Raw genomic sequence first — 20,430 nt, 5'->3', positions numbered from 1 at the left:
GGTTGTTATGTTTCTGGGAATTTATCCATTGCTTCTAAGGTTGTTAAATTTGTTGCCATACAATTTTTCATAATATTCTCTTGCAATTGTTTATATTTCTGTGGTGTTGTTACTTGTCCTCATTCATGATTTTGATTATTTGAGTTCTCTCCTTTTTTGGTTAAGTCTGGGTGAAAGTTTATCAATTCTGATCTTTTCAAAGAACTAGCTCCTGGTTTTATTGGTCTATTCTATTTATTTTCATTTCTATTCATTTATCTCTGCTCTAATCTTTATTATTTACTTCCTTTTTGCTGGGTTTTGTTTGCTCTTTTCCTACTCCTTTATGTGTAATAGCTTACACATTTTGGGAAAAACAGGTGGCATTAACTGGTTGAAGTTGAACCTATAAACCAACACTACTCTTAGGTATGTAACTCCTGGAAAAAATCTCTGGTCAATTCAGAAACAGAGGGATATTTGAATAGTATCTTTGTAACTAAAACAAAACAAAAACACAGGAAACCATCAAATATCCACCAACGGAAGAATGAATAAATCATGGTATATTCATACAATGTAATATGCAAAAATAAATTAAAGCAATATTCTAAGCATATCTCATAAACACTGAAAACAGCAAGTCACAGAAGAATTATATTCACTGTCCATTTATATAAAAACATGCTAAGCGAAATAGTATGTTACTAAAGGATACATTCATTTATGATAAAACCATAAAGACAATAAAGGAAAGATATGAAATTCATAATAGTGGTTATCTTTGAAGGAAAGGAGATGTTATCAGAGAATGACATACAAGGAGGAGATCTCAAAGCAATGATAATGCTATTAAGCAGGATGGGTAGGTACATGATTTTTTTTTTTCTCCCTGTTCTTTATTTATTTCTCCCGTTCTTTAATAGCAAGTGCTATAAATACTATATTGAATCTATTCAAGATTTAAAGAAAACAAATTTTAAAGGACAAACCCCCCCAAATAAACAAAAAAGCAAACACATCCAAAAGTGTTCATTGTTTTTAGTAATAAATGAATGCAAACTAAAGTATACCATTTAAACTAAATAACAGGGATGCCTGGGTAGCTCAGCAGTTGAGTTCCTGCCTTTGGCTCAGGGCGTGATCCTGGAGTTCCAGGATCAAGTCCCACATCAGGCTCCATGCATGGAACCTGCTTCTCCCTCTCTGTCACTACCTCTCTCTGTGTGTGTCTCTCATGAATAAATAAATAAAATCTTAAACAAAAAATAAAATAGGGACGTCTGGGTGGCTCAGCTGTTGAGCGCCTGCCTTCTACCTGGGGCGTGATCCTGGAGTCCAGGGATAGAGCCGTATCTGGCTCCTTGCATGGAATCTGCTTCTCCCTCTGCCTGTGTCTCTGCCTCTCTCATGAATAAATAAAATCTTTAAAAATAAATAAAAGAAATAAAATAAAATAAAAAAATAAAATAATTAACAAGAGACACTCTACCTAAATGGCATTACTTAAAAGCAAGGTGTGGGATCCCTGGGTGGCGCAGCGGTTTGGCGCCTGCCTTTGGCCCAGGGCACGATCCTGGAGACTCGGGATCAAATCCCACATCAGGCTCCCGGCATGGAGCCTGCTTCTCCCTCTGCCTGTGCCTCTGCCTCTGTCTCTCTCTCTCTGCGTGACTATCGTTAAAAAAAAAAAAAAAAAAAAAAAAAAGCAAGGTGTACCAAGATTAGTACACTTGCATACTTGGCACTATTAATTAATACTTAGAAACTTTTTGCAATGCACAATATATTAAGGGCCAATAAAAATGTTCACGTACTTTGGCTCAGTCATTTCATGATCAAAATTTTAATTTGATAAAAGATAAAAAGAGGGGCTGCTACTGTGGAAAACAGTATGAGGCTCCTTAAAAAATTAAAAATGAAATATCATATGATCCAATAATTCCACTATTGGGTATTTATCTGAAGAAAATGAAAACATGGGATGCCTGGGTGGCTCAGCGGTTGAGCATCTGCCTTCAGCTCAGGGCGTGATCCTGATCCAGGGATTGAGTCCTGCATCAGGGTCCCTGTGAGGAGCCTGCTTCTCCCTCTGCCTATGTCTCTGCCTCTCTCTCCAGGTCTCTCATGAATAAATAAATAAAATCTTAAAGAAAAAAAAAAGAAAACATTAGAAAAGATACATGCATTCTTATGTTTACTCAGCCTTATTTATATTAGCCAACATACGGAAACAACATAAGTGTCCATCAATAGGTGAATGGACAAAGAAGATGTAGTATATATAAACAATGGAATATTACAAAGCCATAAAAAGGAGATCTTGCCATCTGTGACAACATGAATGGACACAGAGGGTATTATGCTAAGTGAAATAAGTCAGACTGAGAAAGACAAATACCATGTAATTTCATCTATATGTGGAATATAAAAAAACAAATGAACAAACAAAGTGCAGAATCAGACCTATAAATACAGAGAACAAGCTAATGGTTGCCAGAGAGAAGTGTGGTAGGGAGATGGGTAGAACAGGTCTAAAGAGGATTGGGAGACACATGCTTCCAGTTATGCAATGATTAAGTCACAGGCATAAAAGGCACAGCACAGGAGCACCTGGGTGGCTCAGTGGTTGAGTGTCTGCCTTTGGCCCAGGGCGTGATCCTGGAGTCCTGGGATAGAGTCCCGCATAGGGCTCTCTGCGGGTAGCCTGCTTCTCCCTCTGCCTGGGTCTCTGCCTCTCTCTCTGTCTCTCATGAATAAATAAATAAAATCTTAAAAAAAAAAAAACACTAAAAAAAAAGGCACAGCATAGGGAATGTAGTCAATAGTACTGTAATAGTGTATGACAGACAGTAGCTACACTTGTGGTGAGTACAGCATAAGGTATAGGGAAAGTGAAACACTATGTCGTATACTGGAAACTATTGTAACATTGTGACCTACTTAAAAAAAAAAAAGATCCAATGCACTGGTGAACCAACACTACACTTAAATCCAACTTAATTTCAAATATTTGATGAAATAATATAATCATTAGAAAGTTTTAACTTTAATTGAAAAAAAGACTATATGTACATTGTAAGTGAATTTTTGCCTTTTTGTCATTTAAAAAGAAAACTTTTCTACAGTTGGTAATACTTAGAGACCAGCAGACTACTGAAATTCATCACCTTATCATCAATATACACAAGGAAGAGGACATGTGATTTAGAATGTAGTCAAACAAAACGGGGCACCTAGGTGGCTCAGATGGTTAAGCATCTGCCTTCAGTTCAGGTCATGATCTCAGGGTCCTGGAATAAAGCCCCACATTGGGTTCCCTACTCAGTGGGAGTCTGCTTCTCCTTCTTTCTCTGCCCTCCCCTATACTCATGCTCTTTCTCTCTCCTCCTCTCTCTCTCAGATAAATAAAATCTTAAAAAGAAAAAAAAAAAAGAATATAGTCAAAACAGCAAGAAAAGAAGTACCTGTCTATACCTAAAGAAGCATGTATTGTTCCAAGATCATCTGGCACTCAAAGATGGCAGGGTGTTTTTGGTTGTTATCTGAAACTTCCCTAATAATAAAATTAATGCTAGAAATCAGTCCATACTACAAGTATAAAGTAATTTCTTTATTTTACTATCATAGTTCATCTGCTCCATACAGCAGAAGCTATGTTTCCTAAAACCAAACTTGGAAGGTAGTCTAGACCAATAATCAGATTCTGGAATCTTGGATTTCCAATGAAGCTTTTTGAAGCCTTTTAAAAGATAGTCACCATGTTCAGGCAGGAGAAAATGATAGGAATTCATGATAGCAATTGCAATGAGAACAGAGGAAATTTAAAATACTTGAACATGTTAGCATTCCTCATAATTTTCTGATGACAAAACTGATGTAAAATAATTTCTACCTGATAAAGCTGTTCAGTGAATGATCTGATAAGAGAAATCACAACAGGGAGTCCAAAACTGGGTTCTGATGGTGCTTTCTTAGGTGACAATTTACTTAATGGTACACAAGGCTCCTATAATCTAATCCCAGTCGATTTACCCAGTATTTGACTGGATGTCTTTACAGAATTTATGGTTCCAGCTTCATTAGACTATTCACCTTTCTCAGAAGAGTCTCTGAACTTGGCTCATGCTGGTTTTTCTTTTCTATTTAGTATACCCTGCCTTCTCGTTTCTACCTGAAAAGCTAATATCCATCCTTCAAGGTTCATATCAAATGCCGAACCCTGTATAAAATCTTCCCTGCCATCACCATGTAAAACTAACCATTCTTTCTCTTGTGCTTTTAGTTTTGGTAAAACAGGAATCAGGATCAAGTTGATAAATTACTGTTTTCTCCTGTTGTTTCAAAATTTAATACTTACTGAACACATATCTATAATGTACCAAGTATTTATTATCTGTGTAGAGAAGAGTTAACTGCAGGCCTGAGATTGTTATCCTTTGAAGGTCTATTTGCAAGGCTGGCCCTTGGGTACCACTGTCTGGGAGTTTGATTTTTGGGACATAAACATTCCCTGAAGGTAAGATTGGCTCTCACTGTGCCTCCACTATTCATACAAACATTATGGCTTATGGTGAACACCTGCTTTCATTCTGGGAATCTGAAATTTTGATGCCTGTCAGGGAGAAGGTGCTTATGTGAAAGCCCCCAACAACAATCCTGGCACTGATTCTCTACTGAGCTTCTGGGTAGACAACATGCTATCCTAGCTCACTGCTGGAGGAGTCGAGCTCCTATGTGAATCCCCTGTGAGAGGATTTTGGGGCCTACACCTGGATTCCCCCAGACTTCACACACTGTGCCTTTTCCCTTTAAGGGTTTCACTTTGTCCCTTCTCATAGTAATCAGTCACAGTGGAGACTACAACTATATGCTGAGTCCTGTGAGTGCTCCTAGCAAATCCTCAAAACTAAGGGCCTAGGGGGGACCCTGATAAACCCATATATTATTTCACCTAACTTGCACAACCTCCCTGTGGAAGTAGATTATTATTATCCTTATTTCATAGATTAGAAAATGGAGTATCACAGAAATTAAGTGACCTGGAATAGGACACACAATGACAAAGACAAGATTTGAACACAAATTTTCTGCTTTCAAGTTTGCTGCTTTTGTGTTTCCTGATGTAAGGGAAGCAAAAACTTTAACACTGAAGGTTCACAATAAATAATAACTCTCAGGTTAAATAGCTAAATAGTCTAATAATAGTCTCATGTTAAAAAAATTCTGACTCAAGGCTTTTCTAATCTTTAAAATTAAAAATACAGCAATATAGAGTATTAGAGGTAGGGGGACATGTATATATACCCTGAAGGAAAAGTTATGCATAAGCTGTGCCTCATTCTGAGACACTTTCCTAGATTTTCTCTTTTCAATATTTCTTTTCAATATTCCCTTAAGACCCTCATACTATTTTTGAAAACTCTTTCAGGGTCTTTACACAGGAAACCTTGAGTACCTTTTAGTAAAATCTTTGAAGCACAGTCGCAATTTATTATGATGTCTGAAGAGTTTTGGGTCACTGGGTATTTCAGACAGAAAAACTTGGGCAACTTCCAAAGGCCCCTGTAAAATAAGAAAATATAACAAGTGTGTTTTTGTCTTCTCTAAAATCAGAGGAAGAATTACCCAAATGATTTTTTCTTAGCACTGAGATAGCTTCATTTAAGCTTAACCCATACATGTCTATGCCTATATTAAAACCTCTCAGGGCACCTGGGTGGCTCAGTTGGTTAAGTGTTCAGCTTACGTCATGATCTCAGGGTCATGAGATCAAGCCCCACTTTGGGCTGTGTGTGCTCATGGGCAGTCTGCTTGAGATCCCCGCCCCCCATCCCTCTTCCCCTCTGTACCTCACGCATGTGCGTTCTCTCTCTAAAATAAGTAAATAAATCTTAAAAAAAAACAAAAAACACCTCACAGATTCTGGCAATATATTTTTAGCTTCTCCTAATGCCAAATCTATATTCTTAGGTACTGTAATTAAATTAATTAGTTTATTTTTCAATGAAAAAGAGTAGGAGTTCAAGAACTACTGTATCCAACAATGCATTTTGCCTTGTATTTTTTACATTCCTTAATTTATCCTGGATGCAATCAGTTGTGTCAAACCACCGGTTATTAGATACTTGATTCTCCCAAAACAGCTTCCCCCAGTATTCCAAATGTGTTCTAATACTGCAAGCTAAAAATGACTCTTTGTGAATGTTACATCATTTGGAAGTAAAACCCCCAAATCATGTATGTTTTTAAGGGTAAAGGTGTATTCAAATATTTATTTAAGTTTTCAGTAGGGCACTTTCTGGCTTTGTTTCTTTTAACCTAAAATACAGGTAAAATATATAATATGAATTCTTACTTGAAGCCCTTCTGGATTTTCCCTCACCCTGAAATATTCTCTAATCATCAGCAAGAGAATCTGAATGAACCGATTACAAGGAGATAATGGCAAGGGCTTCTAAAATCTGCATATGACAGCAACAATAATATCTTATGTACATATATTATTAAAACTTTCAAAGTGATTCCATATTACTTATTTCTTCATGACTCACTGTGAAGGAGATCTGGAGAAGATAACATCAAGGAGTACCTCAGAAAGTGGGTATTCACATGTATAAATGTAGCTCTGAAAACGAAACCTTTTAAGATCATGTTCTTTAAGTACAAGGTTTTAAAGGAAAGTCCATTTTAAGTGACTCAATTCCTTCTTAATAGAATGTTTAAGAACAGATTGGTAGAAAAATATAGGCAGTATAGATGGCAGGCATGAAAACCTTAAAAACTGTGATTATACTAAAAAGATTTTTGTTTTGGACACCTGGGTGGCTCAGTGTGTTGGGAATCTGCCTTTGGCTCCCAGGTCATGATCCTGGGATCCTAGGATCGAGCCCCACATCAGGCTCTCTGCTGATCTCTGATTTTTGTTTTGGACACCTGGGTGGCTCAGTGTGTTGGGAATCTGCCTTTGGCTCCCAGGTCATGATCCTGGGATCCTAGGATCGAGCCCCACATCAGGCTCTCTGCTCAGGGGTGGGGTGGTGGGGTGGGGTTTGCTTTTCCCTCTCCATCTTCCTCTGCTGCTCCCCCTGCTTGAACTCTCTCACTCTGACAAATAAATAAAAATCTTAAAATTTTTTTCCAGGTCTATCTTCATCTATACCTCATGCCTTTTGCAAACCAGTCCTAAAACATACCTTTTTCCACTTAATCTGACACTCATGATCTTTGTGAAACATAATCACGAAATCATTCCCAATTCCATTTATGATCGATACCATGGAGCACTAGCAAAAAGCACTAACCTGATTCACTGTTGTACCTACAGACCCCTGGAGTACCATCTGAAGCATTTTGGGGTCTGCAGGATCCTGGTGTGTTGCAAATGCCAACTCCTGGGTCTTTTTTTGCATGTCTTCAATAGCAACTTCAATTGGGGTTAAGATGATCTGGGTGAAATAACTTCTATTAGGCCAGTATGCTGATTGAAAACTATTTAATGAGCTTTATATATAATCAATTTTTTAAAAAGTGGAGACCAACTATAAACGGTTTTCTAATAATAGAATTCCAAACTCTGGGTCCCAAAATGGGGTAGGGACGGCGGGGGAGCACCAGCCTTTTAAAGCAGAAGCTAAGGGTAAACTACAGATTTAGAAAAGAAGCCAAAGTTAATGATTCAAAAGTGGGTAAAGTTCTAGTATGCTGTCATGTAGGGGGAGGTCCATAATGCTACATCTATACTGTTCTTACATGATTCCAAGTTCATTTATTTCACTAATCCTATTTCCCCATTTGTGGACTTACCTCCTCTTTATGAGTGACATTGACCCTTGTCTTAATATAAGGAAAGGCATGAGAAGTAGTCAGAATGGTCTTCCGTTTGAATTGTTCATGAAGTTCCCCATGGGCACGGCCATCTAAAGTGAAGGGTGTACAGTACATGAAACGACGAAGATTGTAATTTTTGTCAAAATAGGTGATTCTGTCCTTCATCTCATATGTATCAAAGTATGGTTCCACATAGGTAATCTGAATAAATGCCTGGGAAAGAAAAAAGCCCTTCATTTTCTCAATGTTAAATCATCGGTTAGCCCTTCTCCCACAAAATCACAGGCTCAGAGATACACCTAGGTGGCTCTCGGTCTAATCAACCATACCTTGTTAGGATCTAATTTACACTTGTCTACAGGATTAGAGTCCTTGATTACTTCAACCACATCCTCTCCAAATCTTTCTCCATAAAATCCCTACAAAGAGAAAAAAAACCTTTTACATGAAGTTAACATTAATGGAGAACAGAGAAGGCTTCTGAGGGAGATTTCTGAGCAAAATTAGGCCACTTAGTGGCAGATCTTAATACATCTTATACAACCATCTGAATAATTTACAATGTAATTATTTAGGTTCACAAAAATTACATGTAGCCTACTTATTTGATATTATTTCCATCTACTCATTTTAACACAAAATTGAACAATTTTCTCTAACAGAAGATTCCATAGAAGTCCTCAAGAAAAACAAAAAAGGAACAGAAGGCAGAGACAAAAGAAATCTGGTACCTTTGATGTATAGGATCTTAGTTTTATTGAGTTTGATAAGGCCTGATTTCTTGTAGGCATAGGTCAATGAACCAACATTCATTTTTATGAATGATTTAATATTCCAGAATTTTCAAATAAAATAATTGATCTGCTGAAAGTTTTATACACTGGTTTAAATTTTGAAAACACAAGCCTGTCACGAATATAGTGACTTTTCTATAGAACACTGACTAGCAACATGGGCAACAAATGGAGCTATTCAACAGGAAACATTAAATCTCTATCTTCAAAGGAGAACCCCTACTCTTCCTTCAAAGATAATTTTTACAATTGAATAAATTTGGAAAATACTGCCTCAATATTTTCCAACACTTACGTAGCTCCTGAAAAATAAAAAGTCACCCTTCAAGCCACTTTATGGAAGGTGAGCCCAGGAGGCACCAATAAGAATATAACATTCAAGAAATAAGTAGGAGCTGAGAATTAAAACAAGCCCAGAACATGGCTTCTCAAACTCTTATGTGAATACAAATTCACTAGGGCATCTTGTTAAAACAGAGATTTTGATTCAGACTATCTGGGGTGCGATCTGAGATTCAACATTTCAATCTCCTAGATGATGCCAGTGCTTCTGGTCCGACTGCATTTTGAGTAAAAAACAATAAAGAAAGGCTGGAAAGAATAACTGCATATGGCAGAGAAGATTGGTAAACCTCATAAACATGAAAATTAACCATTTATGGTGAAAATGAAAGAGTTATATATAACTCTTAAGAGTTATATATAACTCTTCCTTAAAAAGGTTAAGGAATCCTAAGAAGTGTTTTCAGGATATGATTTTAGGCTTTTAATTTCTAAAGGAATTTCATTGGAAATCAGACCAAACAAGTAATGAGCTTGGGTCAGAAATTTCTTGGGGTTCTAGTTCCAATTCCATCATTAGTTGCTACTTAACTCTTTATGTCTTTTTCTGCAAAACGTAGATACTACTATACATTTCTCTGTATATCACAGTAGTTCTGAAGGATGTTGTGGTTTCTAAAAATATGTGTGAAAACAAAGCTTTCAAAAAAAGAGTTAATATTATTTTACTGTTGCCATAAAAGATTTGAAGGATTTGAAAGACTATTACTGTACCTATCAAAACATCCTTAATTCTTTTATTTGGCAGGATCTGGTTTATTAAATGATTTGATCTGGATCTGAAAGTCTATTCATCATAGAGAATACAAATTAAAGATGACATTTACAAACTACCACAGCATTCACCTCCAATCTGTGAGAGATCTCTGCAAGTTTGGTTATTGCAGGCTCCTTGTAAACAAATTCCTGTTCATCCAAATCCCCAAACTTGGTTCCATAAAAACCAACACGAAAATAGGTGCCAAACATCCGCTTACCATCCTAGGTGTAGGAAAATTAAAAAACTTTAATACAAAAGGTTTTCTCCCTCACATTACGTTTATTTACATTGCTATAGCATAAAATTCTTAACACATTGCAAAAAGATTTCATTCAAAATTAAAATATTTTATTATTTCTCAAATGAAGGTAAAAACAAAGTAAATATCTCTTTTCCATTATTTCTAACAAATAACATTATGTAGTTAGTTTTTATCAAGTGACTAAATCATATATAGTGTATGTTTTTCAGAATTGGTCTATGTTTTTAATTCCCTACACTGTTGAGATAAATTAACTTATTTTCCTTATTGCAAGAAAAGATGCTTAGTATAATATGAACTGTGTCTTAATTACTCTGAAATTATAGCATACTAAATAAAGTTAAATTTAAAAACAACACTAACATTTTTAGTTAGCACTTGCCTTTATATAATCTTTATACATTAATAAGTGACATCATAAAAGTTAGGAGCCAAGTATATAGTGCCTGGCATAGAGGAGACAGTCAGAAAATGTTAAGACCATCCAGAAGCCCTGAAGCTATCAATTTACAATGGGTCCCCCACTGTCAATAAAAATACTTATATGTGGAAGAGTGACAAAAAAATGAAACAGAAAGGGGAAAATGCATGAATGAAAGATAAAAAGAAAAAAATTTGACACAAGTTGGTTAAAGTCCCCAAACCACTTCCTGCATACATTAACCACACATTCAAGTACAAAGTACACTAAGACCATCTGAACTCTTACACAGTGCATTTGAGAACAAATCCCTTTAATAAAGATAAAATATTTGGAAGCTTTCCATGTAATTTTTACAATTTATTTACAAAGATGTTTCAGAAGGGGGCGCCTGGGTGGCACAGTCCGTTTAGTGTCTGACTCTTGGTTTCAGCTCAGATCTTGATCTCAGGGTCATCATATAGAGGTCTGAGTTGGGTTTGTTTAAGATTCTCTGTCTCCCTCTGTCCCTCCCCTCCATGCTCTCTCTCTAAAATAAACAAATCTTTAAAAAAACAACAACACTTAAGATATTTCAGAAGGATTCTGTGGTAGTGCCTATATATACAGCCACACATAAGTATTTAAAAACCTCTGAATTCTCTTTAAGCCTAATCTGTCTCACACTTAGTTTTCCTATATTGAGTTCTTCCTGGAAAGGCTAAAGGATATGTAAAGTAAGTCACAAATGAAACAGATCATTAAGCAAAATGGGAAACTCTGATCTTTAATTTACTAGTTTTATAACAGAAAAAAAAAAAGTACAGTGATGAAAAATATCCCTACATTTCTATCCAGGAGAGAGAAAGTTTTGAAGAAAAAGATGCCTTTGGAGCTTAAAAAAAAAAAGTTTCTAATCTAAATTTTTTTCAGTTATTTAAAAATTTAACAAGTATAAAAATTAACTGAGTTCCTTTAGCAATTGAAATCTCTCTAGAAAAAAAGGTATTCCATCAAAATTCTGATTAAAACCATCCATAAGCCAATGAAACAATATAACAGCAAATTTTGATAACTAATCAAGGAATGAAGGCACTGCATGGAAAATAAAAATGGGATTTGAGAAAAATTAAAACCTTGCTATGTTTCAAAAATGTTATACACATACATAATATACATATACATTTCTACTTATAGAAACCACAAATATTAAATTTTGTTAATCTGGCTAAACTCTCAGGTGTCCAACATTTTTTAAAACACCATTCCAAATCTTTAACATTGTGACCTTTTAAATATTTGAAGACTGCTATTAGGATTTGTTTCCTTTAGCTAAATTTTCCAGTTCTCAATCATCTTTATATGATAGGAATTACTATCTTGTTTGCATTTTATTAATTTTTTTAGTTTTAGTTTTTTTTTTTATATTTTATTTATTTATTCATGAGACTCAGAGAGAGGCAGAGTCACAGGCAGAGGGAGAAGCAGGCTCCATGCAGGGAGCCTGATGTGGGACTTGATCCCAGGACCCCAGCATCTTGCCCTGGGCTGAAGGCAGGCGCTAAACTGCTAAGGCACCCAGGTGTCCTGCTGAGCCACCAGGCATCTCTTATTTTTAGTTTTTAAATGCTACCTTTCAAGAAGTGCTATCCCAGAAACAAACATGATAATGCGGATCTGATCTGAGCAGTGCAGGGGTCAGGGGACTCACTGCCTCCCTCGATATGAACTTGGATTTTATTAATGCAGCTTATAACTAGTTACTAAGCACTTATCTAAGCTCTTATTTACTTTCCCATACTAACATTCAATTCAAGGAAAAAAAATTACTAAGTGCTTATAACGTGCTAGACATTGTTCATCCTCAGTAATAAAATAAAAATGAAAGACTTGGCTCCTCAAGAAAGTAAAGGATATATACTCAAATAATTACAATATAAAGGTTATATACTATAATAAAAAGTGGTATCAAAAAAGGAAAGATCAATCTTGCTGGACCCAGGTCATAGAAGAGATGACACACAGGGTTCTACAACTCAAAAGAATGGCTAACTGGATGTGGGAAGGAAGGAAAACATTTCAGCAGAGAGGGGAAAAAAAAGGGAAAAAAAAAGAAGTTAGAAAGCCATGTAACAGAATGTGAGGGAAACCATTCATCCATTCATGTATTTATTGAGTGCCTAAAATATGTCAGCAAACTGTTCTAGACAGCTATGATAAATCGGTGAACAAAAGCGACAAAGAGCATGGTCAGGGTAGGTCTCACCAAAAGATGACATCTCAGCAAAGATGTGAAGGAAGTGTGAGAATTATTTATGTGGATCTCTGGAGAATAGAATTCCAGGCAGAAGAAAGAAGCCAGTGCACAGCCTCTAGGATAGGAGGTCCTATCCAGTATGTTTGAAGAACAGAAAGGTGGCCAGTGTAGTTGAAAGGAAGTGTGCAAGAGGCAAAATGGTGTAGATCAGAGAGGTAACTCTAAGGAGTTACTGGAATTGAGAACAAGTATGTGTGCACTGGAGTGGGGGAGAGAGCAGAAGGCAGGCTAAGAGTTTGAGTAAATTAATTTACAATCTACAAAAAGTTCTCTAGTGCAAAATCACCAACTCTATCATGCTCATGAATGCATAATCATTATAGCTTCTCCCTCAGGAAAAATATCACTTCATCTTCTTTCCTCATCAGAGTTTTAGACCCAAGATGACACTTGTTTTCTACTTTCCTAAAATCTAGCCTGTATTTTTCTAGCATTAACTTTCCTTACTGTCATGAATTCTTTCTGAATTTCCTATCATCCACACACTCCAATTTATTCTTCCTTAGCAGTTCTACCTATTTTACCATCTTGTGGGTGAGGAGATCATGTCCCAGACAAGGAAACCCATCTACTCATCTCTCCATGTCTCTAACGTCCAAAATGTCTTAGGATGAATGGATCTCAAATCTTTTCTAATTTTATTATGTTTATTTAGCAAGAACATTTCGTTGAACTGGTTTATTTCTACAATGACATCACTACTAAAACTTCTTTTATCCTCACCCAATTGTTTCTGCTATGCTTCCTTCAAAGTAATTGATTTCTAGATAGACATACTAGTATTTCACACAGTGGTAATTTCCCTCCTCTTCTACTGGATCTTTCTCCTATAGAACACAAACACTTTTATCACTTTAGTTAGTCGTAGACATCAACTTGGGAACATAACACCTCTTAGATTTCATTAGCCCAACTGTGTTAAGATTTCAAGTAATGATGATGATGATGATGATGATGATGATGATGTTACAGTAACAACAATAAAAATAATCTCCAACATTTTAAAACTACTTACTATGTGCTAGACACTGTTATCTCCTTTACATGTATTATTAATTCTTATCACAACTATAAAGTAGGTACCATTTTTTCACCCTCATTTTATAGATGAAGAAAAGTTACTTGTCCAAGGTTATACCGTTAATCAGTGGTGGGGCTGAGAGTTAAACACCAATATATTTGACCCCGGAAGTCCAAGTTCTTAATTAAGCTATGAAAATTCCCATACCCTCTATACTGATATACAAACACTCTGATGTTTTCCTTGAGAATTTCCCTGAGTAAGTCCTTTGAGAATTAATGGGTACCTCCCACCCTATGTTTGTCTTTCTCTTTATTACAACACTGTCCTCTATACTCTAAAGGAAAATCAGTTTGGTGGCTGATCTATGAAATATATTCTTCTAAGATACACCCTCCTACATTTCTTATCAGAAGTTCAGTTTTAACCATTACATGTCATATAGTCCAGGAAGAAGAAATCACATCTAATATCATCTACATAGTACATTTTGCTGCCCATGTCTTTCTTTTTCTGAAAAGTAGCATAAAGGGCAGAACACAATAAGAGGTACAGCATCATCAGTTGCACAGTCATGGGTCTATACCAATTATCAGGGAGTCACCAACTACCCAAAAAGTATCTCCTCCTGGAGAGAAGAAAATTCTTCCCAACTATTGTATTTTCCTTAACCTTCTTTATATCTGGCTTAACATTCCTGAGGTAAAGACTATGTTCTTGGATTTTTTTTTCCTTTTTCTTTCTTTCTTTTCTTTGGGAGATTTTTTTTTCCCATTCTCTTATTTCAGAGACTCCCCTCACCTCCATTTTATTGCTGTTTCTAATTCTGTTCCATCTTTTCTTGCTTAGATGAGTTAATTTATCTTACTTAGCCTCAGTATGGATTAAAACAAAAAAATTCAACAGAAACCACTCCACCAAAACTATGGCTAGTACTTCTGAGCATATAAAAAACAAAATACTGTCTCATATTCATGTCTATCATGTCTATCAAGCCCAGTGACAAGAGTTAAGATATAGCCCTTTTGTATAGTTCAATCTGAAAAGTTAGGGTACCCCGTTTTTCTTTAGTGGTCCAGCAGGAAGAGTTTAGCTTCACAAAGCTAATAAGCCCATCTTCTCCAGCCTTTCTGGAAATTATAAGATATACCTAATATGGTAATGATATCCCCTTTGAAGAAACATGTTGTAATCTTTGAAGAAAAAGAAATGGAGACAGTGTCACATGACTGGACACAATATTTGGGGATTGATTATTCTGAAAATTCTACACTTGAATTAATCTATTTCTGAAATCGATCACTGTTGGATACATGGATAAATGCTTCTTTTAAAAATGAAACACACAAAATATGAGATCAGTATAAAAATTTCCATACAGAAATTCAGTATTTCTCTTTTCCTAAAAATACTTTAAAAATGCAATCATTAAGAAAGAAATGATTAAAATACACTTTATTTCCTATTATTGCAAGAAAAAAAAATGGGCTTGGGAAAAGAGAAAATAAAGGTGGACACTAAATAGCCATAAGGTACTGAAACTAGCAGAGCAGGTAACAGGCACCACAATCTGTTATGGGTACCTGATTTGTTCTTTTGCATAGTAAATACTTCACCAAATTGCTAAGTGTCAAGTTTTAGAGTTATCTTATATACACACACATATATACACACCGCTCAAAAGCTTTGCCAACTCAAATAATTTGTACCCAATCAAAAAGCATAAAGAAAAATGAAATACACTGCTAATATATAAGCTCAGAAGGGCTTTTCCTGTAAGTTAGGTAGTGAGTAGTCAATTCAAAGAATCTTTCTACAATGGATAAGTTATCCTTACTCGATATTAAACCAGTAAGAGTTCTTTGAGAATACTAGGGGATTAGCTAGGAAATAAAGCTTTTAGAAAAAAACAAAATTACTGAAGTTTTCCCAGAGTCAAAAAGAAAAATATTCACAAGGTAGGAACTTACCACAATAGACAATAGTAAAAGTAGGGAGTAGGGTCAGCAACCAGGGGCAAGAGAGAAGAGAAAACAGAAAGCATTTTAATTAGGGAAATTTCAAAACAAATAAGCAGCAAATGGTGGCAAACACATTTTTAAAATGCAAGCATCCATTTTAAGTTTTACAAGGGAAAAGCAAAAAACAAACGTGCAACAATTTGAGAAGCTACAAAGCTAAAAGTCCAGTGAAAGGTAGTGACAAGAATATAAACAGAAAAAGTCTGTGCGACTTTTACCATGCAGTAAACATGACGACAGAATGATATTAATGTCATAACCAGTGAAAGTTATACCTTTCAGGGGTCGATTTAGCATCAAGCAGACTAGTAATAAACTGCTCAGAGGTTTCAATATATCTTCCTTCATGCCTACTTTTCAGCTAATTTCATTTCATGTTAAGAAATCCATAAGGACCTTTACCACTCATAGATTAACCATGGCAAGTCTCTTTCTGTAATCTCTTAACTGAGCCACAAAAATGAATAATTTTATATTGATATTAATAGTCATACACATTGAATCTAGAGAGTTAAGGTAGATGTACATTTACTGACTTCATCAGAAAAAAAGCAAAAGGCAGGGACTAATTAAGGAATGGAAGAAACACAGTAGTAACATTTATTCCTGAAGTTTTCTATCTGGGTCCCCAAGTAAGGACCGCAGTGCAAAACCACAGAAAGGTTAAGCTGTTGAGCCAATATAATGTGACTTCAAAGTGAGAGGCAAAGCAGACAACTTTAAAATATACCTAGCTTAAAATAAACCTGGTTTATTAATAATACCCTGCTTCACCTCATCCAAATAAATTAGGGCACATTGTACAAAATTCTTTCCTTTACAGAAAGATTTAAAACAATAGCAATCAAATCTTTCTGGCTTTTTTTTCAGGTAAAATTTGATTCATATGTAAGTTTTCATAAGCCTACCTCCTACATAAAAGGAAGCATATGTAGTCTTCATTCAACAGGAATTATCAGACTCAGCATCAGAGTTCAAAGTAAATTTCATGTTCTCCCAGTCTCTATCTATCCCATCAAAAAAATTTAAATGATCAAGTGAATGTCTTTCCTCAGTAGTGCTTATCATATGCAAGGTGACGTGACTTAACATCAAATCAACACATTATTTCATCAATTCTAAGACGCACATTTTTTTGGCCCACATTTTAATATCTCTGTAGTTAGCATTCACCTCTCAACTGATAGGATGTTGTGCTTTAATGTTTCCTTTTCTTTCTTAAAGGCATATAAAATAATGGTATGTCTAACAATTGATGGCGTCTTTGATCAGATGAAATATGGTATTTGCTATTTATACCTCTGAGCAATAACACATAAATCGACCTCTGTAAAATGAGGTGAAACAATATGGTTAAAAAAAGAAATCTGTGTGTAAATATTGATGAAAGAAAATGCTTCAAAGGATAAAAACAAACTAAAGTGATGACAAAGTGGCTCATTTACCAAAGAATCTCATTAGCGTAACATGAATTTCCATGCACTGCCTACAACCTCTTAATAATAAATTGCTTAAAATAACTTATGGTATTTTAACAAAATTTCTTTGGTTAATGAATTCAGTTGATAGCAGATAGCAACAGAATGCCCACAGCTAGCACATGTGGGCAAAGCATTGGCATAAGAAATCTGATCAAATCAATCTATTAGTGTCTTTAACTAACTAAAACATTACCTACCTCCCAGCCAGTACTCTGTATAATAAAAAGTAAAAAAGGGCAAGTCATAAAAAAAACTGTTTTAAAAGAACAAAAAAAGGCCAAAGGAACTTCAGCAGTGTAAGGCACCATATACCATAAATTCTTCCCCATGAATAGAAGACAGCAGGATATTGTAACACCATATTCTTTCACATTAGATCTGTGATAATTTCATAAATTGCTTGTTCAAACCCTAAGTAGTTAAAATTTCACCTTTTAAAAACTTTAATAAGGGAAACTATAAATTTTGGTGAAAAAGAGGCAGCTATGTGTTCCATTAAGTGTCTGAATTAGACTTCTAACTAAAGGGAGCTGTGCATCATTGAACTACCCAGGGTAAACTGGAACAAAAATCACAATTTTGCTCAAGTGTCCATGATACAAATGGAGGAAAATTTCTTGCAAACTACTAGCTCCAGGTGTTTCAGATCTGACATGTAACTGACACTGTAGGTACAACTGATTATAAAAAGATCCACCTGTTACCATCATGAATCCTAATAAATCTCTTGCAACTTCAGTGTTTTAGTGGAGGACAATAAAATATTGGTTTAACAGTATAGCAGCCCTGTTTATAGACTATTAAAGTTTTTCAGGTTGTATCAATTCATCCAAAACAGTGTAGTCCACGTTAAGAAAGAAGAGGTCAAGCTGACAGACAGTATAGCAGGACTAGTAATGAATACAAAAGTGGATAATCAATATTCCACTTCCTTCTTGGATGATGGTAGCAGCAGATGGTACAGATGGTACAGCACAGGTAGCCCGGGGAAGGGAAGGGAAAAGTGGGGAAAGAGGAGGCTCAACAGGATATTTCAGAGTATTTAACAGAGCCAAAAATTTAGTTTCAGGGAAATCAATTATTAGTAGTCTAATTCATTTTTAAACCAAGCCTTATTTTGATTCTAATTTTGGTGATAATATGTGGATTCCATGAACTATAAGCAAGTACTAAAATCATACTATTATAATTGAATAAACACAAGACAACAGTTTTATTATTTTCACTAAATATTATTTTCATGTTAGAAATATATTAAAGGATCATTGAATGGAACATCCAGGAAAAACATTTGAAGCTGAGTTGAAAACATTGACAATATTAGTTTATTACTCTTTCATATCATTTAATAAAAAACTAACTTGAATATAAAAACTTTTTTGGCAGCAAAAGAAATCAACTTAAGAATCAGATTCACAATTTTAACCCAACTTGTAAAACAGAAAAGAACTCACAATTTTTAAAAACTTGCCAACTAGTAGTAATTTTTAAAAAGTGAAGAAAAACTATGTAGGAAGTTTATGATGATCATGATCTACTTTAGGTAAATTCATTTTTTGTTCACGAATCTTGCTCTGGCCATGAACCATCATTTTGACATTGTTCATTTGTAACCTGATTAAAATGGTCATTTCCTCAGATCGAGTTTGACATCAGTACAAAGCAACACTAATGCTTTTAGACAGTTTTCTCCATTTACACTGAAGCTAGAAATTGCAATCATTACCTGATGAACAATTTTGCTGAATGCTTCTTGAAGTTTACCATGAATTGTGGATAGTTTCTTTGCATCCCGATTAGCTTCGTGAATAGGAATAAGTACTTTGTAAACCTCATTGACTGCTTCATACATGCCAGCCTATAAGAATAATGTTATAAGATAATGTTTTCTCTTATATCAATATGAAAGAATTACAATTTACGAATGCAAAATATTTCCACTAAGGCAATACCACTAAAGCTTTCCCAATAGCACATAAAAACAAACACTACTTTTTAATATTATTAAGGCTTAAAAAAAAATTTTGCACAATGCACTGTCTCCTCTAGATGGATGGATATGTGTGTGTATATTTAACATGCATGCAATACATATATGCATATTTAAATTTATATATAATTTAAATTGAACATTCTGCTATCTACCCAGTAATTACTTCACTAGTATGTATGTGTGAGTACTTACATATGCATATAAACTATGGGAGAAGTGAATTCTGAGCAAAGGAATAAAAGAAATTCAATTATTACATTGATCACAGATATCAGAAACCCTGTGGAATCCTAGCAAACTAAAATTATTTACATTTCTAAAATATTAAATTGGCACAGGAAATCTTATTGGAAATATTCTGTGGGGGAAAAAATCAGTGATCTTTCACAAAATTTAAGAAGCTTCTGAACTACCAGATTTTATTCCACTAAGGGGCCAGTTGGCCAACGGCTAGCCAAGTTTTGCCCTGCCTATAAACAGAGTGAGGGACAACATGTGTTTTTACTTCTATTCCATTTTCTTGTCCTAACTAATGGATTGGTGGCCGTAGTGAAAGAAGAAAGAGATGCTTTCCAAGAGCCACCAAGCTCCTGTTACCTTACAAATCAACAAATATATTTTCCCAAGAATAAATATATGGTGCTTAAATTTTCTAGTAAAAGTTCACAGGAGTTTAAGCAATCTTGTAACTGTAATAGTGAAATATATACACTAATGAAAATGCCCCAATAATTACTGTAATTCAGATTAAACAGATTAGTTGGAAAACAGGGAATTTCATAATTATATGCTATTACAAAAGGATTTCAGTAATATAGGTCACTGAGCTGTGAATTATTAAAATTACACAAACACAGAGTGTTTTTATTAAAATATTCCATTAATAGCAAAAAACATTTCCCACTTCTAGTTCAGATCACTTAAAATGAAACCCAAGGAGCAGGAATCCAGGGGGAGTAATCAGAACAGTTGAGGTACTCAGCAAATTTTAAATGATCACCTAACATTCTTAGAGTCTCAGAAAAATTCTATTTAGATAAACTGGTTCTAAGTGTGAATAATGATAAAGATGATGGTAATGGAGAAAACTAATACTTACTTGGAGTCAGGTACTACGGTAAGTACTTTACATATATTAACTCATTTAATTCTAATGACATTCCTATGTAATTCCTATTATTAGATGCATTTAATGGATGAGAAAAGCAAAGCACTGATAGGTTGAGTAAC

General features: G+C 35.0%; 1 protein-coding gene across 15 annotated transcripts in view; it reads right to left on the bottom strand.

Moving 5' to 3' along the window:
- Nucleotides 1-20,430, bottom strand: part of DOCK7 (dedicator of cytokinesis 7) — a 218,785-nt gene that overhangs the window by 9,425 nt on the left and 188,930 nt on the right. For 8 of the 15 annotated variants that reach the window (XM_072730737.1, XM_026006949.2, XM_072730739.1 and 5 more), the window contains 7 exons: nt 18,934-19,065; nt 17,405-17,419; nt 9,792-9,917; nt 8,139-8,228; nt 7,786-8,022; nt 7,284-7,427; nt 5,438-5,544 (listed from right to left, as the gene is read on the bottom strand). In XM_072730737.1, coding sequence (XP_072586838.1) covers nt 5,438-5,544; nt 7,284-7,427; nt 7,786-8,022; nt 8,139-8,228; nt 9,792-9,917; nt 17,405-17,419; nt 18,934-19,065 — 851 coding nt within the window. The other 7 variants (XM_072730738.1, XM_026006948.2, XM_072730741.1 and 4 more) reach the window with 3 other exon arrangements.

This window comes from Vulpes vulpes, chromosome 12 (genome assembly GCF_048418805.1).
Source record: "Vulpes vulpes isolate BD-2025 chromosome 12, VulVul3, whole genome shotgun sequence".
In the NCBI taxonomy this organism is placed as follows: domain Eukaryota; kingdom Metazoa; phylum Chordata; class Mammalia; order Carnivora; family Canidae; genus Vulpes; species Vulpes vulpes.
Note: the sequence above shows the minus strand (reverse complement) of the source record. Positions and strands in the feature narration are given on the sequence as shown.